The 26025-nt window shown below is 39.1% G+C and overlaps 1 protein-coding gene across 4 annotated transcripts in view; it reads right to left on the bottom strand.

Annotated features, from left to right (window-relative positions):
- TMEM182 (transmembrane protein 182) overlaps window positions 1-26025 on the bottom strand; it is an 87060-nt gene that overhangs the window by 15903 nt on the left and 45132 nt on the right. For all 4 annotated transcript variants that reach the window (XM_081069053.1, XM_081069056.1, XM_081069055.1 and 1 more), the window contains one exon: window positions 4111-4248. In XM_081069053.1, the coding sequence (XP_080925179.1) occupies window positions 4111-4248 (138 nt within the window). The remainder of the gene's footprint in view (window positions 1-4110; window positions 4249-26025) is intronic.

Here is a 26025-nt window from a genome sequence, read left to right on the forward strand (position 1 = left end):
CAACAACAGCTTGAGAAATTCCTGGCCGGCCAAACAGCACAACCTGCAGTCCCAGAACAGGTGCAGGAAGGGAGCCCCCAATTTGTCTGCATGTTTCAAAGCACTGATTACCTCCACGTTCTAAAGAACTAGTTTATCAAGGACTGTGAGGTCCCTTCCTCCCACTAATGCCCCCTGGGCCTAGAATAAGGGCTGCTGCTATTCTCCTCTGACTTACAAGATGCCTCGGTAGCCTCACCAACTTGAGGGTCTAACAAAGGAGTTGGCCAAGATTAGAAGTTTTCAGGAACGCCAACCAGGATGACACTGCGACGTTCTATGATACATTCAGCAGAAAAAGGGACTCTTAGTTTGTCGTTCAGGTAAAGGTAATTTCAATTGTGGAAGAAAAGTCTTTTTACCCTGATATGCTGGGAAAATACTGGTTTCTAGTGTCTGTGGCTTCTCACCCAATGCCAGTGTCCCAGGACACGTGGACCACGTCATCACCCCTTCTTGTACTCTCAGAAGTCTTACTGACGTGCAGCAATTCCTGTGTGGAGGTCCCTTTGCACAGGCATTAGAAATATTCAGCTGTGTCATAACTTCCTCCATATAATTCAAAGGTTTTGTCATGACATGCCTATCCATTCTAACTCTTCCTGCATCTTTCCTATCACCTCCAATGACACAGAGTTAGGGGAAGACAAAACTCACCCACTTTGTATCTGAGAGGTTGCCAGGAATCCATATTAAAACAAATGTCACCAATTGTTTAGCATTGTGGAGAAGTGTGCTAAGACTCATTGAGACACTAGCTGGGTGTCATCCGTCCTGACCATTACCATACACTTGGTCCAGAATGAACTTCCTCGGGGAACACATGGCCTGGCCGCCTGAGAAAGCACCTGGTCAATGCAGGAAGTGGTAACACACGCCCTCCAAACCTTGCTCTGAGCCTGTGGCCAGAGTGAGAGGAATACCATGGACCCCACGCCTCACTCATACCAACAGCTGCAATATCAGCGTGCCCAGCCACACACGGAATGTCCCAGAACAATCTTCCTGATGATGCCAAAGAGCTGTTCTATGTGCACACACCCAGCAACAGCCATTTGGAATTTGGTTCTGCCCTGTCCTAAGGCCACCTGTCCAAATAAAGAGAGAGTGTCCAGTCTCGCTCGTGGCATTGATAAAGCAGCCATAGCAACCACGGGTCCAAGCCACACCTGTTCCTAACTGCCTTCCAGACCACAGCGTGTTGGCACAGGTGGGCAGCATAGGAGAGTGGGTTAGGCATGGAGTGACGAAGCAAGTCCTACAGCGAGAGCAATTCAGGGATACTAGCTGCATGGAATGAGATCTCTTCATTTTGAAAATATAAAATCTAACCAAAGTAAGCATTATAAATTCCGTTTAGCTCAGTAAATGACTATATGCATGGTTCTGTTATAAATGTGGTGCAGAAAAAACCTGGCTAGGTGACCAACCTAATACTTATTTCATATTTTCCTCATCTTTGTATAGCATAGCATGTAACTTAGTTTTCATCTTCAACTTTGAAAGAATAAGCTGCCTATCAACATTATCTGGGAATTTAATAACAGACAATTAATTGGAAGATTTTAAAAATTCTTCTGTCAGTAAGTACCAAATTTAAGGATGATTTATCAGGCCCATGATTGCTTTAAAAGATTGTGCTTCATGGTAGAAATAGCTGCTAGACAGTAAACTTTAGCTATTCCTGACAGCATCACGTTTCCTGGCTGAACTGATAAGATAAATAGTAATATTTTATCTCATCCAACAGAATATGTGTCTCTCTTATTGGGAAACAAACAGTCTGACATTAGCAATAAAGAACTGTGCCATGAGGAAATTAAATCAAATCTGAAAGGAAATGTCATAATCGTCCAGTTTAGTCGCTTTCAGAATGGCTTTCCAGAACACCTTTAGTGGCTTTCCAGAACACCTTCGATACCCCATAATTCCCAAGGGGCTTTTGCATGAAAACCTGAGCAAGGAAGACCTCAACCCCATACCTACATGCAACGAAAGATACACTGAAAAAGAAAATCCACTTGTCACAGGCATATGAAACGTATCAAATGTTTTATCCTTCTACAGAGTTCTCACACTAATGTTTTTTTCTTTTTTTTTACTTTCATTAAAGTGTAGTTGGCATACAATATTACATTAGCTCAGGTGTGCAACACAGTGATTCGATATTTATATGCCTTACCATGTAATCACCACAATAAGTCCAGGTGGATATACTTTGACGCAAATAGTAAAATGACCAACAATTTTTTTTCAAAAGCATCAAGTGTGCACTTGCTTTCCCTCTCCCTCTCTCTCTCACTCCCTAAGACCACACTCAGGATCAGAGTGTTTCTGAGTTTAAATCAATTGTGCTGCCCATGTGTTAGTACTAATCTACTGCTATTACACATTACCTTTATTGATAAAGATTTAAAAAGAAAATCAAGGAATGAGAGAAACAAATAATTACATATTTTAGCAGAGAGCTATTAATGCTGGGAAGACAATGGAAAAATATGTACCTTAACTAGACATTTGAATGAAGCGAGTGTAGAATGTGGTTTAGGGGAGAAACAAAGTTTGATAAAGAAGATACTCATATTTAAGGCACATAAGGGGTTTGGCCTGATGGAATTATGAATTAAAGAAGACAGATGATAAATTATGAGATCCAAGTAAAAGAAGCCCGACACAAAAGGCCACATATTGTGTGATTCCATTTCTGTGACCTCTTCAGAACAGGCAAACCCATAGAGACAGAAAGTAGATTAGTGGTTACTCAGGGATGGGGGGAGGAGAGGATGAGGTTTCTTTGTGGGGTGATAAGAATATTCCAGGATCAAATAGTGGTGATATTTGAATCACTCTGTAAATGAACTAGAAAAACACTGCATTATACACTTTAAAATGATAATTTTAAGGTATGTGAATAACATTTCAATTTTTAAAAAGTTATTTAAAAAATTAGGAGTTCAAATGAGTAAATCTGAGCCCTTGATAAAGGCCCTTGAAACACCAGTGAAGAATTGAAGTAAAAATTAGATTAAACAAGATTCTTGTTCTGAGATGGGGTGTTTTTTTTTGTCGAACTTTGAGCAGAAGATCCATACCTGATTATCCTTTTTATGCCCTCTGCAGAATTCAGCACAATATTATGCAAAAGCTGTGCTTACAGGAACTGTCTGTTAATTGACCATTAATTAAATCATGGTGGGCAACATCATGAACTGTCTTTGCAATGATTATAAAGACAATAAAGCTATCCATTCTGCTCCTCTGCAGTCACTTGCATCTCATAGAAACACGCTGTCCTTCTTATCTGATATCACAATGCACATAGTCATGTACACTTTTTGGTCTGAGTCAGATGGACGTTTGTATGATTTTCTAGAATTATCTTTACAAAGAACCTTGGGCTTACATTTTCAAGTTAGTGTTCTGGCTTTTACTGATTAAATGAAAAGGGCTTAAAGTTCTCAAGACTCTCCTATTCCGCTATTTTTCTATTTGTACTATGATCATTTCAACATGAATTAGAAAGACTAGTGGGAAAGCTGACTAAAATAAAGGTAGGTTTTACAAAGAAGAGTATGTTTAGATAATGCACATGAATCACAATTATGAAAACGGAATGGTAACGCTGTCAAGAAAAATGCTCCTTACCTCTGATACATAAATCACGAGGGTTTTCAGTATCATCATGGGGCTATCTTTAAGAGTACACCGAAAAGTTCACCTCTATCCTGATGTTACAGAGGGACATGTTACGACCCCATTTTACAGACAGAAAATGAACAGGGTAAGAGAGGTTTAAAGTCTCTGCCCACGGAGCTTTCTTCTCTAGTGTCCTCTTCGTATGATGTGGACACAATGAGCAAACACTGTCATGCTGATTAAGTGTGTTAGCACGCGAGACAGGAAAAGTGCCTGCAAAAGTGTCGGCTGTACAGTCAGCGCTCTAGAAATACTAGATACATAGATTACTGTATTCCTACTACTAGAAGCGGGACACCTGAAACTATAAATGAAAAACACAATGCTGTGGAGAAAACCCTTGGCTAGAAGTCACTCCCACAGCGCAGTACGTACCTGCAGCCACATAGGAGCCTCCCCCGACTTTGTAGAGAAGGTGGCTGGCGAAGGGCGCTGCACAGATGATCAGAAAGCTGGCGGTGATCACAGTAACTACCCCCAGGAGCATCAGGACCGCCCAGAAACCACGGTAAACTGGAGACGACGGCAGAAAAGGAGAGAAGAAAAGCAGGCTTAGTCGGTGAACCCAGCAGCCTATTGCACAGCCGGTTTTTTTCCTTTTCATTTCTCTAATTTCAGCCACAGCACTGCCGGGCAGAATCCCAGGCAATGGGTCCTAACTTAATCTTTAAATGGAAACCTTACCAGGTGATGGACTCTAGGATGTCGACCTTCAGTCATCATGCTTGGGGTTTGCACCATACACATACTTAATATACTTTGGGGGATCAGTTTTCTGACCAGATTTTCCCTTTTAGGAAAGGGGACACCGGAAGTTCTAGAAAGGGGACTCTTGAGTTAATTGGGACACATATACCCTGTTTCCCTGAAAATAAGATCTAGCCGGACAATCAGCTCTAATGAGTCTTTTGGAGCAAAAATTAATATAAGACCCAGTCTTATTTTACTATCATATAAGACCAGGTATAATATAATAAAATATAATAAAATAAAATATAATAATAACAATAATAATATATAATATATAATAATAATATATAATATAATATAATATAATATAATATAATATAATATAATATAATACCTGGTATTATTTTACTATAAAACCCGGTCTTACACAATATGTTGTATAAGAGTGGGTCTTATATTAATTTTTGCTCCAAAAGACGCATTAGAGCTGATGGTCCAGCTAGCTCTTATTTTCAGGGAAACATGGTAACTTAAACCATACTGAATTTCTCTTAGTTCCTATTAGAATATGAAGCCAGATTTACAATATAAATAGATTTACATGTAATCTGTATCACCACAATTTGGATTAATTAGAGGAAAGTGTCATCTGAATCTGTAAAAATCCAAAATTAACAGCTATTTTCAAGGAAATGAAGTTGATTCTACATAACAAAGTGCTTCTTGGTCAAGTGTGGTAATGAAAAGATTGACTAGTAATTAGTCTAACAACAGATCTTACAGAAATGGTTCTAGAGTCCTCAGTTTACTTTCCTGAAGAAACTTTCACCCTTACAGCGTTACTTTCACTACCAACTTGTTTAGACTTCATTCTAGTAGGTCTAGAATCATCAGCCCAGACAGAGGATAGTGAAATGTCGTGTTAGTATATTCTGTGTAAGTATATCACTTCATATGTTTATAATGTTTTCACTTATATGCAGTATTTTCGAGGTTTCACTTGAGGACTATCCTGTTATCTTTTAACAGAGAAAAGAGCAGAAGATCTGTAGACATTGTCTAGTTTGTTAAATAAGAGTGTATATGGAATACAAAACTATGCCCTCATGTCTCAGTTTTATTCATAAAAAGCACATTAACATAAAGAGTATTAACTGCATTGCAAATTCAAATTTCAGCTTCAGACATATCTCAGGTATACCTAAAAGGTCAAATTCCAAAGGGGCATACATAGGAAGCATAGGGAAACATGGGTTAAGAATAGTGTTCCAGGGAGGAAACATAAAAATCATCCCAAACTTCAGGACAGACACAAAGCGGACTAGTAATTATGCACATTACTATGTGTGCATGTGTGTTTGTGTATGTTGTGTGTGTATAGATTTCCACAGAGGCTAATGGCAGTACTGGCATCTATTCTGAATTCCAGGGAAAGGGTTAAAACAATAGAACCCTACCATGATTTCTTTTTTCCAGTAAGAATGGAATGAAAATGCACTAAGACTTCATTAATGTAGACAATGAGCAGAAGCAGCCTGAAATTTTAACTGGATGATTTGAGCCGAAGTTCCAGTCCAAGCCATTTACATCCAGCCAGTAACTCAAACTGGTGTCTCACAAGGGACCTCCGAGAGGGGCCCTGCCAGCTGGCCTGTGAACGGCTGACCACCTAAAGCTACCGACATAGCTTGATGGCTGTCTAGGTTCCAAGCTCCAAAAACTGCTACAGTAAGACATAATCCCAGCGAGGGGAAAGCAAATATGGTTAACGCTGTGTGGTAGGTGCCCCAGCAGAGAAATGCAGAGAACAGCATGGAGCCAAGCGGGCTGTTGCACAAAGGCCACTATCTCTGGGCTGAAGGGGAGAGCAAAACACACGACTGGACTGTGGGTAGCTGTGCTGAGTCTCATGTCTGCCTAGAATTTCATTAGGCAGAAGGCCGGAGGAAGTCAGGCTATGGAAGCGGTCCATGGATGGGGGAAGAGAAAGCTGCTCCCAGCAACAGCCACCCAGGTGGGTGAGCCGAACAGAAATGAGGAACTAGAAGGGTGGTCAGAACCTTCTAGGCCACTCAGAAAGAGCTGGTCCTTCATCACATGGGTCCCCGGGAACCCATGAAGCGTAGGCATCAGAAACGATAGCCAAAAAAATGACGGCCACATTTGTATCAGAGTATCATTCTTGCAACTGTACAGAGAATGAACTGGCAAGAAAAAGGATAGAACAAAGAAAACTAGTTAGTTATTACAGCAACCCCAGCAGGGCCTGAAGCTGGGCAGTCGGGATAGAGGTGAAATAAGCTTTAGTAAAACTGTTGTTACGGATTGTGAGAACACAGCAAGAATAAAGACTGTCTTCATGGTTTTCTTTTGTATGCCAAACTGCTTGTTCTGTTAAGATATTAGCAAATCTCTTGATTTCACAATACTATAATTCACACAACAAACCCTCTTTCTTTCATACAGAGTAAAGAGGAAAAAGTCAACCCAAAGGATCACAATTCCAAATTCACAGTGTTTTGATAAATAATTGTATTGTATATATAAAATGTAAACATTGTATTTGCAGTTTAAAGATAAACTTGTGTTACTCATTTTTCAAAACTTGCTATCTTGCCTCACAAAGCTGTTTCACAAATCGAATCCTATGTTCTCACACATCCTCAAGCACACACAATGTGAAGTGCTACAAAATGAAGCCTCCACCCCCCACCCTCCTCAGCCTCCCCCATATGCTGCGGTCGCGTTAGCAGGGGCTTTGCCCTGCATCTCCACACACAACTTGTCTTGGCAGCGCTGGGCCGGTCTAAAAATACAGTACAGCCTGCCCCAAAGCAGGACAGGCTGTACAGTGTGTCTGTGTCTGGGCGTTGCGGCTGAGGACATGCCAAGCCCAGTCACGTGCTCTGCACATTCCACTGATTTTCCAGGATGAGAAGAACATGGAGGAACAGGATGGAGTGTATTTACTTCCCTACTGCAAACACTGGCCTTGCAGGAAAAGCTGACAAGGAGGAAGTGCCTTGGGCAGGCTGGGCAGGGCCCTCGCCTTCCATGCTGGGTGTGACCTTGGGAAGTCCCTGGAGCAGGAGAAGGGGTTCCTTCACGTGCGTAGTGAGCTTTGCAGGTGGGAGAGGCCATCCATGGTCATCATCTCATGTGCCCCACTAACGACCTCGGGGACTAGGAATGGGGCAGGGAGGCTTTGCATCTTACAGGCAGAATCGGTGGTGGCTGCAGTGACAGGACTAAGTGAGGGACGGACGCAACTTGATAATAGCAGCAGCCATTGTCTTCCAGGTCACAGCAGTGAGGAAACCATGGCTCTCAGAGTGAGGTGTGGGGGATCAGAATAATGCCAGCCAACATGTGCCACTTTGGCATAAAGATTACTTTATTCTGGGAGCAAATGTGAATCAGTGCATTCACATTCACAATGCAGAAGGAAACCTAGGAGTTTTCCTTGGCTGACTAAAAACAAAAACTTCTGAGAGATGAAGACAGCCATAAATCCCACTTTCCAGGGGAATTTCAGGGCCGTGAAAAGACGTCAGCACCAAGGTGGCCTGCATACTTTAAAAAGTGTATAAATCCTCAGGCCTATCTGCCTCTTTGCGTCTTCACTTTCCTATGAAGGTCTCCATATGTATATGTAATAATAAACTTTTCCCATGTAAATCTGTCTTGTTACAGTCCAATTGGCAGGGCCCCAACCACTGAATCTGAGGGGCAGAGGAAGAAGCCTTTCCCCCCTTACAGTGGTATTGTGTAATGAGCCACTCAGATCCTGATACAGGGGGCGAGAGGAACACCCAGGGCTCAACCTCCAGCTCCAAGGTCTTCCCTTGACCCCTGCTGTCTCAGAGGGCCTGGACTGGCGGCTCCATCCCTGCCTGGCATCAGAGCCACTTGGAGGGCTTAAACACAATACCCAAGTCAGGATACCAAACCAGACCGACAGAAAGAGGATCTCTGAGGGTGGGCACAGCAACCATATTTTAAAAGCCCCCTGGGGAAAAGGAATACGTAGCCAGGTTGAGAACCCCTGGACTCCTGAGCCCCTGAACTGCTAATTTTATAGAGAAGGTGCCGTACCGATGCAGTGGCTCGGCTTTTATAGGTATTCTTTCCTCTGTCACCACAGCAATCCCTATTTTATATTTTACAGATGAGGCTCAGAGAGGTTAAGTAGAGTTCCAAAAATTAAAAGGCCAGTGAATGGCAAGGGCAAAATTTGAACTCAGGGCTGTATGCACTCAGTCTCAGACACCATCAGTATCTACGTTTGCTGTATTTTTTTCAAATAAAATGTCACTCCTCCATCTAAGCCTTCTAGGCTCAAATCCTCCCACTCTGGCTCCTCCTACCTTATCTTCCATAAACCTGAAATTATACTGCCATTTCCTGGGCGGGGGGAAATGCTGATATCCTGCCTCTGGGCTTTTGCAGTACAGTTTCCTCTAGCTGGAATAAACAGCCTTCCTACTTGTCCCTCAAGGTCCAGTCAAGCATCCTTCCCTCCTTGAAGGGACATAGGACAGCTACTCCCTCATCTCCACCAAAAGGCAGGAGAGTGTAAACTCAGTAGGAATATAGATAGATTCCAGAGTTGCAATACCCCTTACCAGGTGTGTGACCTTAGGTGAGTTACTTAGCTCTCTGTGCCTTATTTTCCTTCTCCAAAATGTGCTAATAATGATCCCTATTTTATGGTGTTAAGAGGACTGAAAGCATTCACACAGATCGGCACTTAGCAACGTGGTCGTGACACAGAACAGTCCTTGGACTCAGCCCTCTGTTTTGTCTCCTTCTGTACACCTCCACCTCTACTTCCTGACTACGAATTCCTTCAGGTAAAGACTCAGTTTTGCTCCTCTTCCTAACCTAGGGGAAGTTTTCGACCTGGCATGTAAGACATGCTCAGTAACGTGCAAAGGAGTGATTGATCAATAATTTATCACTCCTTCCCCACTGAAATCTCACGGTACAAAGTCCAAGTTGGTGGAAAATGTAAGGGCCCTGGAACAGAATGAAACTAACTCATTCAAAACGAAAAGAATCCATGGGCTCAACCTCATCACTGCAGTAGTTGAAGGATCTTTACCACTCAAAGCCCCACTAGGGAGAAACAGACACCTGAAAAGAAGAGCTGAGAAATCAAGTGATGAGATGGTATCTCCCAGGTGGGAAGTAAGAGTACTCAGGACTTCCCACACTCCTGAACCCCCAGTGCACAACAGTGAGTCAAGGATATCAGGAAAGTCTGTCTTTCTGTCCGATTCTAAACACACCACGATAGAGAAGTGTTTACTCATTTGCCAATTCCCCCTTAGAAAAACATCTGATTTATACCTGAAAAGACTTGTTGTCCTTTATATTAAGCCATGAAAGGGACATTTTTAGGATCACTTTATTCATATACTTTTTTAAACATTAGCTTTGAACCTGCTTACCCAAACCTGTTTTTAGAGACATTGAAAATAATTATAGCAAAGTCTTGTTTACTTACTTGGAAATATTCCATTGCAAGTATTCAAGGCCTCTGAGTCTTAAGTTTTTATATCTTTGAAGTGATTTGTCTCTACATTTCTACCATCCTAGAAATCATATTTCTCCAGGGAATTTTATGGTCTTTTTATCACAACCACACATCTACACATTCTCTTAGGGATATGATTCGAAAGTAGTTTGTTCCATTTAGGAATTTTACAGCATTAAAATGATTTGATAAGTGGGTAAACAGGGTCAAATATATGGTGATGGAAGGAGAACTACCTCTGGGTGGTGAACACACAGTGTGATATATAGATGATGTATTACAGAGTCATACACCTGAAATCTATGTAACTTTACTAACCATTGTCACCCCAACAAATGTTAAAAAAAATGATTTTATATTCCCCCTTCTATTGTTATCATAGAACACTCTACAAAAGAAGTAGTTAACAACTAAACTGAATCCCACTCTTTTCATCCACCTGTGCTCAAACACTGACTAAAAAAAATCTACCTTATATCAGGCACTGTGCTAGGTAAATACTTCCTGGTGATAAGACATGAAAAAAAGTGTCAAGTGTGTCATTGAGCAGTCTAATAGGAGAGAAAGAAACACACAATCAGGTGACTATCAGCTATCTGAACTGCAAGGAGAAAACTATAAGGTATATTACAGAAGAATAGAGAAAGGGTGCTTGACCCCATCTTGGCATATTGCAGAAGGCTTCTTGGAGGAGGTGATTCTTAAAGCAGAAAGCAAAAGTGCAGGAAATGGAGCCAGAGAGCAGAAATCACAAGCCAAGGAAACTAAGGAGGAAAGCAGGAGTGTGCAAGTAATGTGTGAAGGCACAGAGAGTGAAAGCTTTGGTGTTGGAGGAAGTGGCCGCAGAGAGAAAACAGGGGGGTCATGCTGATCCTCGTGGGTTGTTTCCCAATGGAACATTTCGGCCCACGTTGTGTGACACTTTCCCTGCAAATGACGTGAAAAACCACTGACTAACTTACATTAATATTGGCCTTTTGCCCCATGGAGCTTCAATCTGTCAATAATCATCAAACAACTGACAAAACATTTGTAGTCTGGCTGTGTGTGGAGGGAGACAGTTTCAGTGAAACAGACAAAGAAAAGGCAGAAAAACACATACTCCCTTTTTTCCTCACAGAAATTATATTTTCCTAACTTTTTTTTCCCTCTGAAGGGGTAAAATACTGAGATGAAGCCACACACACACACACACACACACAAAAATTTGGCAATGCTTCACGGTAATAAGCCTGTCTTGTGGGGCAAGTGAAATGAGCAAGGAGACCTTATCAAAGAATGGAATCAAAAAGAAAGGAGCAAAAAAGTTTCTAGGAAGAAAATGAAAGTGTTGCGATGAGAGTAAGCAGTGGCTTCTGGGTGAGAGGGTTGTACAGGTAAGTAGTTGCTGCTGCCTGCCTGCACATGCCCTGGCTAATGCTTGGCCAGCTTAGAATAAGGGCCTGTGTGGTTTAGGATATGAACCACCCACGCACACAAGGAGTGCTCGCCCAGCCAGAGCGACGTGTCTCGTGGGGACAGACAAGATAGCTGGAACATAGCCGGCATCTCTGGCAGGGCAAGCACGTCTCCTTTATTCCAGAACAAATGTTCTCACTTTGCTTATTCACAGACGGAGAGTCACATTTTCCCACTTAGCAGGAAACATGACCTTTAGTGTTCAAAGTCGGTGTTCACCAAGTACAGTACCTAACCCCCTGGTGGGCATCTTTCATTGACTTGCCCTTTTTTAGGTCTCAATCTGAAAGAATGTGGCAGAAATGCCGACTGGCAGCCTTGCTTTCTCACTGACCTGCCAGCTATTTGCTATGTGCGCTTTAGAAGTGAGTCACTTAAACGGCCGCCCTAACTTTCTGTTTTCTTCTTGATAAAAAGGGAGAACCGGCAGTCTCAGAAGTCACTTCCAGTTCTGGTTAGAGTCCCAGCAAGTGAATGGTCAATACTTCCCTTTGATAATGAACTGTAGAGTTGGAACTTCCAAGTCTTGGCTCGAAAGAACCAGCCTTCTAAAATTGTTCATTTTAAGCAGAAAATCATTGAGAAGAGCAAACATAGCATTCCCATAAGCTATCCTGCGCATGGTCTAGTGGGTGATTTGGTTTTATTTATTTATTTGCAGCTTTACAATACTTTTTGGGAAGACTTCCTCTCTAGCTAGTACTCAACATAGTAATAAGGTGTTACAGCAAGTACCCTCCACATTGCACAACAGCTGCAGCTCTGGAAACAAGTTAACTCTTTGCTTTCCATGAAATGTTTCACTCCCCTTAACAAACCCGACTGATAGCTGTATTAATGTGAGTAACAGCTATGGCCACGTGAAGACTTGAAGCAATGAATTTGTGTACTAGGAAAAACACTCTATAAAAATCTATCATATCTTAAAATAGGTATATTTAAAAGGCACTTTAATTTTATTTCTATACCCCAAATTTGTTTGTAAAGAGTAATAAATAGTAAAAGAAAAACTGATACTGACTCAGCATACCAGAACTAAAAAGTAAAATAACAGAACTGACCAATTCTTCCCTAATTAAAAAATGGATTTTGTCTTAAAGTATATATTGCTTGTCAGGTACATGAAATATAAGTATCCCATAGTATTCCTTTATTATCCTTTTAATGTCCATGGAACATGTGGTGATGTCCTCTTTTTCATTTATGATTAGTAATTTGTGTCCTCTTCTTTTTTTTTCTTAGATAGCCTGGCTAGAGGCTTATAAAATGTATCGATCAGTTCAAAGAACCATTTTTGGTGTTGTTGATTTTCTCTATTGATTTTCTGTTTTCAAATGCAATGATTTTTGCTCTAATTAATATTATTTCTTTGCTTCTGCTCCCTTTGGATTTAATTTGCTCTACTTTTCAAGTTTCTTTAGGTAGAAACTTAGGTTACTGATATTAGGTCTTCCTTCTTTTCTAATATATACAGAAACAGAGCACGTTCTTCATATTGAGAAACCAAAACATTCTCAGATTCGTTGGCTTTGACATGGCAGCAATAAATCCTGCCTCATAGTGCTGTCACCAATATCCAAGGGGGCAATAAATATGAGCTACAGTAGGTGGGCCAGCAAAGTGACGCACATAACAGGAACCCCACACCAGCCCATTTACTTCGTAGTAAGAAAGGAAGTAAGCCATTTTGTGATATTAGTGATTTTTATATAACAAGTAAAATGTTTCTTTTTTCATATACTTGCCAATCGATTAGGTTTCAATAAGCAGAAATAAATAAGGATATAAATGAATAGCTTTGAAGAAATTGTGATGGTGCCTCTAAGCAATTTATCACTTGAATTATTGATAAATCACTGGATCTAATTCCTCATTCCATCACTGGATTTATCAAGCAGTAGTTATGTTCATCAATCAGATATTATCATTTACAGATGGAAGGAAAAAATGAGATTACACAAAATGTGATCTGTTAAAAGGGACACGGTGGTAGTGAGCCTGAGAAGAAAGAAATCCAGGTTGCAAATATGACATCAAATTGCTGTGGACAACCTCTAAAATCCAAGGTTCAGATGGCAGTCTATACTGTATTCTACTTTTTCACAATATTTGACTGAGCCTACCACTCCCTCCTCTGCTTCTCTTCCTGCTTCCCTGGCTGCCCATCCTCAGGCTCCTTTGTAGGTCCTTCCTCTTCTCCCCGACCTCTTATCCAAGAAGCATCCAGGGCTCAGGCCTCGAACTGCCCTCCATTCTCTCTATACTCACTCCCCAAATGGTCTCATCTTGCCCCCATGGCGTTAAATACACCTCCATGCAGTGATTCCCAGATGTACAGTTCCTGTCCAGACCTCCACCTTTAACTCGACTCTGTGATCCAAAAACCTCTGTACCATCTCGACGAGGCATCCTCAATCTCACATGTCCCAAAATGACCAACACTTCCTCTTCAAAATCAGCTCTACTTGAGCCTTCCCCATCTCTGATAATAGCAACTTCACCCCTTCAGTTGGTAAGGACAAAAAAGGGTCATCATGGACCCTTCTCTTCCCCTCATACTCCATTACCCAATCCATTAGCAAATCTGGTCAACTGTTCCTTCAGAATATAACCAGATACAGTGAACTTCTGCTTCCAGGAAGATGAACCAGATACAGTGAACTTCTGCTTCCAGGAAGATGAAGCAGACAGTTTTCCCTATTGCATCTTTTAATCACAACTAAAATCTCTGGAGACTATCTATGAGACAAACAGAGGAAGATTCAGAAAGATAAAGAGAAGAGGCAAACCAACTACGGAACTTGGAGTCAAACGAATGACACCGTGGTCAGTTACCTAGGTTTTATTGTGACCACATTCATCTCCGACTTGAAGCTAGAGGAGTCAATGACCAGGAAACAGCAACAGACACAGACAACAAAAACTTGGTCCATCCACACAAAGTACCAGGAAAGGGGCAGCATATCAAGACAGAAAATGTTGAGATAATAACGGCTCTACTGCTGTCAAACACCACAGAGGAAAACTTCAGCAAGTCTGTGTGAAGAGTCTAGATTCCACCCCCACCAGACTATAAGAAACACTCCAGCCCTCTGCTGTGGCAGTGTCAGAGAAAGGAGGGAGGTGAGACTTTCATCACCACCAGGTTGTAATACTCAGCCCCCATCCCATGGTGTCTGTGGAGATGGAAAAGCCAGCTACCAAGAAATGTTAACAATCACAGACAATAAAAGCCCCAACAAAAACTATTTATCCAAAGGACCAGGTAAAGACGGCCTAGTAAGACAGGAAACTTTTAGAAAACAAGCACTCGACACCAGTCAAACATCACAGACTACAACGTTGGCCCCAACCCCACTTGGATCAGTAAACACCAAGAGGGTAGCCTGGACTTTGTCACTTGACAGGCTGTAACAAGGTGCCCCAACCCCCCATGCTTACCTGCCCAGGATGTGTTAAAGAAGATTGAATAGGGAGTCAGGACTTTCATGTCTGTAGGGGTAATAAAGCCACCAAAGTGACAGGGGAGACCATGTTGTGACACTGGACAACCACTCCTACAAGATGAAAATGAGACATCCCTCCCCCAGAGGGTGGTATCCAAGAAAACCAAGAGGAGAGTCAGGACTTTCACCCCCACCCAGTGGTAAGGAAAACACCACTGAGTCAGTAGAAGCTGTGACAGAAGCTGTCATGACCCAATCCTGTACCTCCTGGCCAGGATGGTATCAGTAGAAGCAGAGTAAGAAGCCAAAACTCTCATTACCGCCCAGAAATACCAAGGACGGCTTCTCCTCATGTCAACACAGACTAAGTGAGGAACCTGGAATGCCACTCTCACCCGGTTTTCATCAAGGCAATGTCTACCCTTTCTCCTGTAGGCGCAGTAGCAACAAACAAACAAACACCAGAAGATCCAGAGTTTCCTAACATAATACCTCCAAATTCCAGGTTTTAATTTAAAAAGTAACTAGTCATACCAAGAACCAGGAAAATCTCAGTGAAAAAGATCACTCAATATATGCCAACAGACAGAGTAGAGATGTTATTCTCTAACAAGGATTTTAGATGAGTCATGATAAAAATGTCTCAAAGAGAAATATGAACATGTTTAAACCAAACTAAAGGGAAAAAAATCTTGCAAAGAAATAGAAGAGATAAAGAAGAACCATTTCTTTTTTTTAGAAATTAGAAAAATGTTATAGCCAAAACTAAAAACTCAGTGGATGGTCTGAACAGCGGAATGGAGTGGAGAAAGGAGACATACTCAGAAACACTACAGATAAATCAAAATCGAATGGAATGCTAAAAAAATATCAAGTAACTTATAGCAAGGCAGGAATAAAAAAACAGAGAATAAAAAACAGAACAAAGAGAAAATGAAAATTCAAATGACAGAGTTAAGACCTAACATATCAATAATAACATTAAATATAAATGGCATAAATACATTAATTACATGACAGATTTGCCTAATGTATATGTGCCTAATAACAGAGTGTCAAACTACATGAGATAAAAACTGATAAAACTGAAAGGAGGAAAGAATGAACCTACTATCACAGTTGGAGACTTCAACACCTCTCTATCAGAAATGGACAGATCCAGCAGGCAGAAAATCAGGAAGGACTCAGCAACACCATCAATCAACTGGATATAACTGACATCTATACACTACTTCACCCTAAAACAGAATACACATTTTTCTCAAGCTCACATGGAACATTCACTAAGATTGACCACATTCTATGCCATAAAGCACACCTTAACAAATTTAAAAGATTAGAGATCAAAGTCTGTTCTCAGACCACAATAGAGTTAAACTAAAAATCAGTAACAGAAAGATAGCTGGAAAAATCCCAAAATATGTAGATATAAAAAAAAAAACATGCTTCTACATAACATATAGGTCATAGAAGAAATCTCAAGATAAATTTAAAAATATTTTCAACTAAGTTAAAATGAAAAAAAAAGTATCAAAATGTGTGAAATGCAGGAAAAGCAGTGTTTTGAGGAAATTTTATAGCACTGAATGCATATATTAGAAAAGAAGAAGGATCTAATATCAATAACCTAAGTTTCTATCTTAAGAAACTAAAACAGTAGAGCAAATTAAATCCAAAGGGAGCAGAAATAATATTAATTAGAGCAAAAATTATTGAATTTGAAAACAGAAACTTAATAGAGAAAATCAACAAAACCGAAAATGGTTCTTTGAAATTAATCAATAACATTTATAAGCCTCTAGCTAGGCTATCTGAGAAAATATTTAAAATAAAAAAAAAAAGGAGAGAGGACTCAAATTACTAATGTCATAAATGAAAGAAGGGACATCACCACAAGCTCCATGGACATTAGAAGGATAATAAAGGAACACTATGGAATACTCTGTGCCCACAAATTTGATAATATAGATAAAACAGAATAACTCCTTGAAAGACACAATCTGCCAAAACTCAAACAAGAAGAATTAGACAATCTAAATATGCCTACATCTATTAAAGAAATCAAATCTATAATTAACAACTCTTCTAAACAGAAAGCACCAGGTCTGATGGGTTTACTAGTGAATTCTACCAAACATTTATGGAAAAAATATTATACCATTTCTCTATAATATCCCAGAGGATAGAAGCAGAGGTAATATTTCCTAACTCATTGTATCAGGCCAGTATTATCAAATTGAACATCACAAGAAAACTACAAACCAGTATCTGTTATGAACACAGATGCAAAAATCATCAAGAAAATATTAGCTAATCAAATCCAATAATGTAAAAAGAATTACACATCATGATCAAGTAGGATTTATCCTAGGTATGGGTTCAACATACAAAAATCGATTAATGTTACCATCACATCAACAGGCTAAAAAAAAGACCAAAAAAAATGACATAATCATACCAATAGACGCAGGAAGAACATTTGACAAAATAAATGATTAAAAAAAAAAAAACCCTCCAAAAACTAGGAATGGAGGGGAAATTTCTTAAATTAAAAAATGCATATGCACAAAAACCCTACAGCTAATATTATACTTACTGGTGAGAAATTCAAAGCTTTTTCCATTAAGATCAGGAACAAGGCAAGAATGCCCTCATCACAATTCTTTTCCAAAATCACACTGGAAGTCCTTGCTAATGCAATTAGGCAAGAAAAGGAAACAAAAGATATACCGTTTGGGAAGGAAGAATTCAAACTGTTTTGTTTATTGATGACATGATCATCTATGCAGAAAATCTGAAAGAATCTCCCCTAACCAAACACACACACACACACACACACACACACACACACACACACCAAAAAAAAAAAAAAAAACAACTCAGGGAATTAATAATAGCAAGGTTGTAGGATAAAAGATTAATAAATAAAAGTCAATTGTATTCCTATACACCAGCAAAGAACAAGTGGAATCTGAAATTAAAAACGAAATGCCATTTCTATTAGTACCCCCAAAATGAAATACTTAGGTATAAATCTAGCAAAATATGTGTAAGATCTATATGAGAAAAAAATACAAAACGTTGATGAACAAATCATAGGAGAAGTAAACAAATGAAGACATGTTCTGTGTTCATTGGTAGGAAGACTCAATATTGTCAAGATGTCACTTCTTCCTAACTTGATCTATAGATTCATTGCAATCCCATTCAAAATCTGAGCAAGTTATTTTGTGCCTATCAACAAGCTGATTCTAAAATTTATATGGAAAGGCAAAAGACCCAGAATAGCCACCCAATATTGAAGGAGAAGAACAGCGCTGGAAGACTGAAACTACCTGACTTCAAGACTTAGTATAAAGCTACAGTAACCAAGACAGGGTTGTATTGGCAAAATAATGGACATATATAGATCAATGGAACATAATAAGGAGCCCAGAAATAGATGTATATAAATATAGTCAACTGATCTTTGATAAAAGAGCAAAGACAATAAAAGGGAACAAAGAAAATGTTGCTGGAACAAGTGGGTATCTGCATGCAATAAACTGAATCTATATACAGACCTTACACCCTTTACAAAAATTAGCTCAAGGTAAATTATAGGCCTAAAAGTAAAACAAAAAACTAAAGACTCTTAGAGGATAATATAAGAAAAAAACCTAGATTGATGACTTTTTACATACAGCACTGAAGGAACAATCCATGAAAGAAATAATTGATAAACTGGACATTATTAAAATTCTCCAAAAAAGACAATATTAAGAGAATGAGAAGACAAGCCACAGAATGGGAGAAAATATTTTCAAAAGACAAATCTGATAAAGGACTGTGAATCAAAATGTACAAAGAACTCTTAAAACTCAGTAAGAAAACAAATACCCCAATTAATAAATGGGGCAAGACATTACTTAACACACACCTCACCAAAGAAGATATAAAGATGACAGATAAGCATTTAAAAATATGCTGCACATGACATGTTATCAGGGAAATGAAAATTAAAGCAACAAGATAAACTATCAAAATGGCCAAAATCCAGAACATGGACAACACCGAATGCTAGAGAGGATTAGAACAATAGCAACTCTTATTGCTGGTGGGAATGCAAAATGGTTCAGCCACTGTGGAAGACAGTTTAGCAGTTTTTATAAATCTAAAAATACTCTTGCCATATGATCCGGCAATCACTCTCCTTGGTATCCACCCAAAGGAGTTGAAAACTTGTGTCTACACAAAAACCTGCACACATGTGTTAACGGCCGTTTTATTAATAACTGCGAAAAGTTGGAAGCAGTTGAGTTGTTCGTCATTAGGTGAATGGATAAATAAACTGTGGCACAACCAGCCAATGGTATATTATTCAGTCCTAAAAGAAATGAGCTAGCAAGCCAAGAGAAGACATGGAGGAAAATTAAAAGCATACATATTATTAAAAAAAAGAAACCAATCTGAAAAGGCAAGATACTGTATGACTCCAACTATATGACTTTTTTTTTAATTAAATTTATTGGGGTGACAATTGTTAGTAAATTTACATAGATTTCAGGTGTACAATTCTGTATTACATCATCTATAAATCCCATTGTGTGTTCACCACCCAGAGTCAGTTCTCCTTCCATCACCATATATTTGATCCCCCTTACCCTCATTACCCGCCCCCCACCCCCTTACCCTCTGGTAACCACTAAATTACTGTCTGTGTCTATGAGTTTTTGTTTCTCATTTGTTTGTCTTGTTCTTTTGTTGTTTATGACTTTCTGAAAAAAGCAAAACTATGGACACAGTAAAAAGTTCAGTGGTTGCCAGAAGTTGAGGTAGAGGGAAGTTATCAATAGGGAGAACACAGCGGGTCACTCTCCCAAAAAGACATAGCAATACTAAATGTGTATACATCTGACAACAGAGTTATAAACTATGTGAGGAAAAAATTAAAGAATTGAAAAGAGAAATAGTAAATTTACAATTATAGCTGAAAACTTCTATATTCCCTCTCAACAACTGATAGAAAACTAGACAGAAAATCAGTCAGGATATACCATGTTTCCTCGAAAATAAGACCTAGTAAGACCATCAGCTCTAATGCGTCTTTTAGAGCAAAAATTAATATAAGACCCGGTCTTATTTTACTATAATATAAGACCTCATCTTATATAACAAGACCAGGTATAATTAATAATATAATATAATATAATATAATATAATATAATATAATACCGGATCTTATATTATCTTTTTCTCCAAAAGACGCATTAGAGCTGATGGTCCAGCTAGGTCTTATTTTCAGGGAAACACGGCAGAAGAACTCAATTAATGTTATAACCAAAAGGTTCTCACTGACACTCATAGTACATTCCATCCAACGACAGCAAGGTACACATTCATCCTAGTGCCATAGATCATACAGCAAAATAGACCATATCCTGGCCCAAAAAACAAATCTCATTAAATTTAAAATAATTTAAATCATTCAGAGTATGGTGTTTGATCACAATGGAATCAAACCAAGAATCAGTAAGAGAAAGATTAAAGGAAAATTTCTGAACTCTTGGAAACTAAACAACACACTTCTAAATTATCTGAGTCAAAGAAGAATACTCAAGGGAAATGAAAAAAAGAACCATTTAATTTCATGAAAACAAAAATAAAACATATCAAAAGTGTAGAAAACAGCTGAAGCAGTGCTGAGCAAACACTTATAAAAAAAAAGACATATGATCTAATCTTTTATCTCAACAAACTGTAAAAAGAAGAGCAAGGCAAACCTAAAGCAAGCAGAAAAGAATACTAAAGATAAAAAAGAAATCAATGAAATTCAAAACAGAAAACTAATAGGAAAAAAATCAATAAAAAGTGGGATCTTCGAAAAGTTCAATAAAATGAACAATCCACTAACAATACTGACATAGAAGGGAATATTATGAACAATTCTATAGATATATGAGATGTGATCAAACAATACGGTGAATGTTTAAATAAAAAAAATTATTACAGTAAAAGACACATTGCCATTAATCCCCTCAAAATACTTATAAATTTGAAAACTTAGATGAAATGGATCACTTCCTAGAAAAACACAAACTATCACAACTCATATAATATCACATACATAATTTAAATAGCCTGATAACTATTGAGGAAATTAAATTTATAATTTTAAACTCCCTGAAAGTCAAATCTCCTGGTCCAGGTGGTTTCATTGGTAAATTCAATCAAACCTTTACATTTAAAGAAGAATGAACATCTGTTCTCCACAACCTCTTCCTGAAAATAGAAGAGAGGAAACTTTCCAATTCACTCTGTGAAACCAGTATTACCTTGATACTAAATCTATACAAAATAAATCATATATCATGACCATGTGTGATGCATTCCTATAATAAAACACTGGCACAATATTTTAAAAATCAATAAACTGAATATACAATATTAATATGCTAAAGATGAATGATCTTGTGATCATATCAAGTGATGCAGAACAAAACATTTAACAAAATTCAAAAACTCTCAGGAAACTAGGAATAGAGGAAAACATCCTCAACTTAATAAAGAACATCTGCAAGAAACTTACAGCAAACATCACACTTAATGAAAAAAGACTGAATGTTTCTCCTTAAGACTAGGAACAAAGCAAGGATGTCCGCTCTCACTGCTGCTATTCGACATGGTACTGGTAGCAATAGCCAGTGCAATAAGGCAAGAAAAGGAACCAAAGGTATACAAATAAGCAAGGAAGAAATAAAACTGTCCCTATATGCCAATGACTTGACTGTCTATGTAAAAATTCCTAAGAAATCCACACACACACAAAAAAACCCTCATAGAACTACTAAGTGAATTAAGCAAGGTCTCAGAATACAAGATAGACGTTTTAAAAATAAGTTATATTTCTACTATTAATAAACATATGGGAATGACAATTAAAAATATAATACCCATTACAATTGCAAAAGAAAAACTGAAATAATCTAACAAAGCACATTCACGCTTTGTATGCTGAAAACTACACAATGTTGATAAAAGAAATGAAAGAAGATCTAAATAAATGGAAAGATACATTACATTCACAGATTGGAAGACTCAACATAATATAGAGATTACTTCTCCCAAATTGATATACAGGTAATTCCATCACCCAAGAAATATTTTTATAGATATAGAGAAGACTATTCTGAAATTTACATTGAAAGGCCAGGGACCTAGAAAAGCTGAAATGACTTTGAAAAATAAGAACCTAGTGGGAGGAATCATTCAACCCAACTTCAAGACGTACAGTTAAGTAATCAAGATGGTGTGGCATTGGCAGAGAGATAGACACATAGGTCAATGGAACAGAATATAAAACCCAGAAATACTCCCACACAAGACTGACCAATTACATTTTGACATAGGTTCAAAAGCAATTCGATGGAGGAAAGACCGTTTCTCCAACAAATAGTGCTAGAGCAATGGGATAATCATTGAAAAATAATAAATCTTACATCTTACATAAAAAGAAACTCAAAATGGATCATAGATTTAAATGTAAAACATAAAACTATAAAACTTTTGGAAGACACTTGGCCATATAGAAGAATGAAATCTTACTATTTGCAACCATATGGATGGACCTAGAGAACATTATGCTAAGTGAAGTAAGTCAAACGGAGAAAGATAAATACCATATGAGCTCTTTATATGTGGAATATAAAAAATAAAATAAATGAAGAAATTAATCAGAAACAGTCTCAGAGATATAGAGAAAAAACAGGGTTGCTAGGTGGGCGGGGGGTGGGGATGAGGGAGAAGGTGAGAAGATTAGACAGCATAAAGTGATAACCACAAAATTGCCATGGGGACACGAAAGACAGTTTGGGGAATATAATCAATAAGGTTGTAAAGATTTTGAAGGGGGTCATATGGACACTGTCTTATTAGGGAGACCACCTCAGGGACAGTGTAGATGCCTTACCACTGCACTGTACACCTGAAGCTGAAGCTGAATAACAATGAATGGCAACTATAATTATATATATGGTCACAAGATGTGGAGTACAGCATAGGGAAAAGAGTCAGTGGAATTGTAACAGTTATATACGACGTCAGAGGGGTAGTAGATTGGGGAAGGAGGTTATCATTTTGTGACGGGTGTAAATGTCTATTACATTGTTTTGTGCACCTGATAATAATAATAATGAAAATGTTTTAAAAAGACAACTTTTGGAAGAAAAGAGAAAATCTTCAGAGCCTGAGGCTTGTGAAACAATTCTCAGATATTCCACCAAAGGTACAATGCATAAAAGAAAAACTCCGTGAATGGAACTTCATCCAAATTCACAATTTTTACTATATGAAAGACCTTAAGGTGATGAAAAGGAAAGCTACAGATTAGGAAAAACATATTTGGAAATCACATATCCAGTAAATGACTCATAGCTAGAATATCTAAAGGACTCTCAAAACTAACAGTAATAAAATTCAATTAGAAAATAATTATAATTATTGAAGCTGGGTGATGGCAATATATGGATTTATTATACTCTTTTCTCCATGTCTGTGTTTGAAATTTTCTATAATAAAATAGTATTTAAAAATTAAGAAGAAGGAAATAATGGAATCCAGGACTGATATTTTCAAGTATATAGCAACCTGAACATAAGATTTTTCTTTGCGTTGTTGTGTTGCAGGTGTTGTCCATTTGATAGACTTCTTTACTGGCTGTCAAATAATTTTAAAAAGACCATGACAGAATCACAAATTGTCACCTCATAATACCCTTGTCTTAGTCAGCTGGAATATAGCACAACTCCTATCTGGATTCCCAGATTCCACCCTTGCCTTTCTATAGTTTGTTAACAATGCAACAACTGGAGAGATTCTTTTAGAATATAAACCAGGTTAACACCCTCCACTAGCCCCGTCTCATATCACTCGGAGTATGAGCCAAGGTCCTTACACGAACCCCCACCTCTCCTGGCACCCTCTCTGTCTCCATCACTCACTCTTCTGCTGTGCAGATGTCTTTTCTATTCTTTGCACACATCAGGTAGGTCTGGGCTTCTGGGTCTTTGCATATGATGTTCCCTCTATCTAGAACATGCTTCTTCCGGATATCACATGTCTCACTCCCTCACTTTCTACAGGTTTCAACTCAAATGTCACTTTCTCAGAGGAGCGCTTTCCTCTGACCACATTATAGAGTCCTCATCACCCACACCTGTACCAGCCACGCCCCGTAGTCTCTGGAAGGTGACAGAGGTGAGGCTGATGAGAACGCTATCATGTTTCATGTTTTTTCCAGATGCTTTGTCTGTCTCCCCTCACTAGAATGTCAGCCCCAAGAGAGCAAAGATGTCCATCTCTTTTGTTCACTGCTATCCCCCAGAACAGAGAACAGTGTCTGGTACATAGCTTGTACTCAACATTTGTTGAGTAAATTTTAATCACTATTACAAAATAAACAGTGGTAAATCTTGGCCAGTACAGATGGTAGTGTTAACTACCTTGTACTAGGTGACAGTGGTTGTAACAACAATGAACGTTATTTACGAAGCCCTTACTTTTTGCTAGAAACTCTGTAAAATGCTTGATGCTACTGAACACACACACACACACACACACACACACATACACACACACACACACACTGCAGACAGCAGGAAGCATTTCACTAGGGAGAAGCTGGGAAGAATTCATGTACCCTGATGACGACTTATTTTCAGTGCTCTAAATTGGTATACTGCCATAAAACTAGCTGACATTTATTGAATACCAACTACATGGCAACCACTCTGCTAAGCGTTTGTATTATTATATCTTTTCATGTGACCAACTGCGTAGGGTTGATAGTACACGGATCTGCCTTTTACAAATGAGTGCAGTGAATTCCCTGGAGATTCAGGAAGCCACAGCCAGGAAGTGGTGGCTCCAAGTAGTGAAAACAGAAACGTTGATGGAAAGCCCAGCTTGTAAACCCCTGGGACCCTTACCAGGAGCCAGTTCCTGTGATGACCACTCTGTAGAGCATCCCTCTAGTCCCCAAAAGAGGGATCTGGGGACAGCTTGGCTGGATGGCAGAGCCCCATTCAACCCATGGCTGGCCAATTCAAAACATGTCACCTTCTCTATGAGGCCTCCTAGGTCACCCTATTTAGTATTGAGATCCCCCAAAACATACTCCATCCCCTTTTATTTCTCTCCAAGTACTTGACTGACCTATTTTGTTTACTTTCTGCCTCCTCACTACAATGAAAGCTCCCTGAGGGTAAGGATTTAAGGCTGATTCTGAAACACCCAGAACAGTGTCCAACATACAGTTAGGAATTCAGCAATTTTTGTCATTGTCTCTAGTTAATATTCTTTTCTAAGAAAAGATCCAAAGCTTGGATCAGAAGTGATAAAATATTTAAAGATAAGAGAGGCCTAGACCAGCTCCTTTGCTTCCTTTTGGTTTGAATACTCTGCGTGAAAGAAGGCAGAAGGAAACTAACCATTACTTGTGGGCTTTGGGGCCCAGAATTGGAGCTGGGCACAGAACACAGGCAAAATAATCCCAAAGAAGAGCTTGGGCCCTGGGTCCGAAGCGCTGGGAATAAATGTCTAGAAAGTCCCAGAGGTTCTCATCAGAGGTGATTTTGTGCCCAGCCACCCCAGGGCATCTGGCAATGTTTGGAGACATTATTGATTGTAACAACTGAGGGGTGCTCCTGGCATCTGGTGGGTAGAAGCCAGGGGTGCTGCTAAACATCGTACAGTACACAGGGCAGCCCCACAACCAGAATTGTCTGGCCCCAAGTGTCAATAGTGCCAACGCTGAAAACCCTGGGCTAGAGCACCGAGAGTGCCCGATCATGAGAGGAGCTTTCTGCTTCTGAGTGTGGCCGCCATTTTCACAGACATCATCAGAAGCCTTTGCAGAAGCTGGAGCCTGTCCTCCATGACAGGAAGCCAAGCCACACTGTTATAAATAACCACAGTCTCGTTTACAGAGAGCAATCGCCTCCATCATTGGAGGGATGTTACATAAACTGCCAAGCAATCCTTTGACGTCCATGAACAAACTGTAGAAAATACAAAATAACAGTCTGAAAAGTGAGTTTTAATTATAGCTTTGATGTTCAGCCCCGGATCTGAAAAGCCGACTGTATCCTCACAAGCGGCAGCATTTGAAAGCTGAGCCAG

This window comes from Rhinolophus hipposideros, assembly GCF_964194185.1.
Source record: "Rhinolophus hipposideros genome assembly, chromosome: 12".
NCBI lineage: Eukaryota > Metazoa > Chordata > Mammalia > Chiroptera > Rhinolophidae > Rhinolophus > Rhinolophus hipposideros.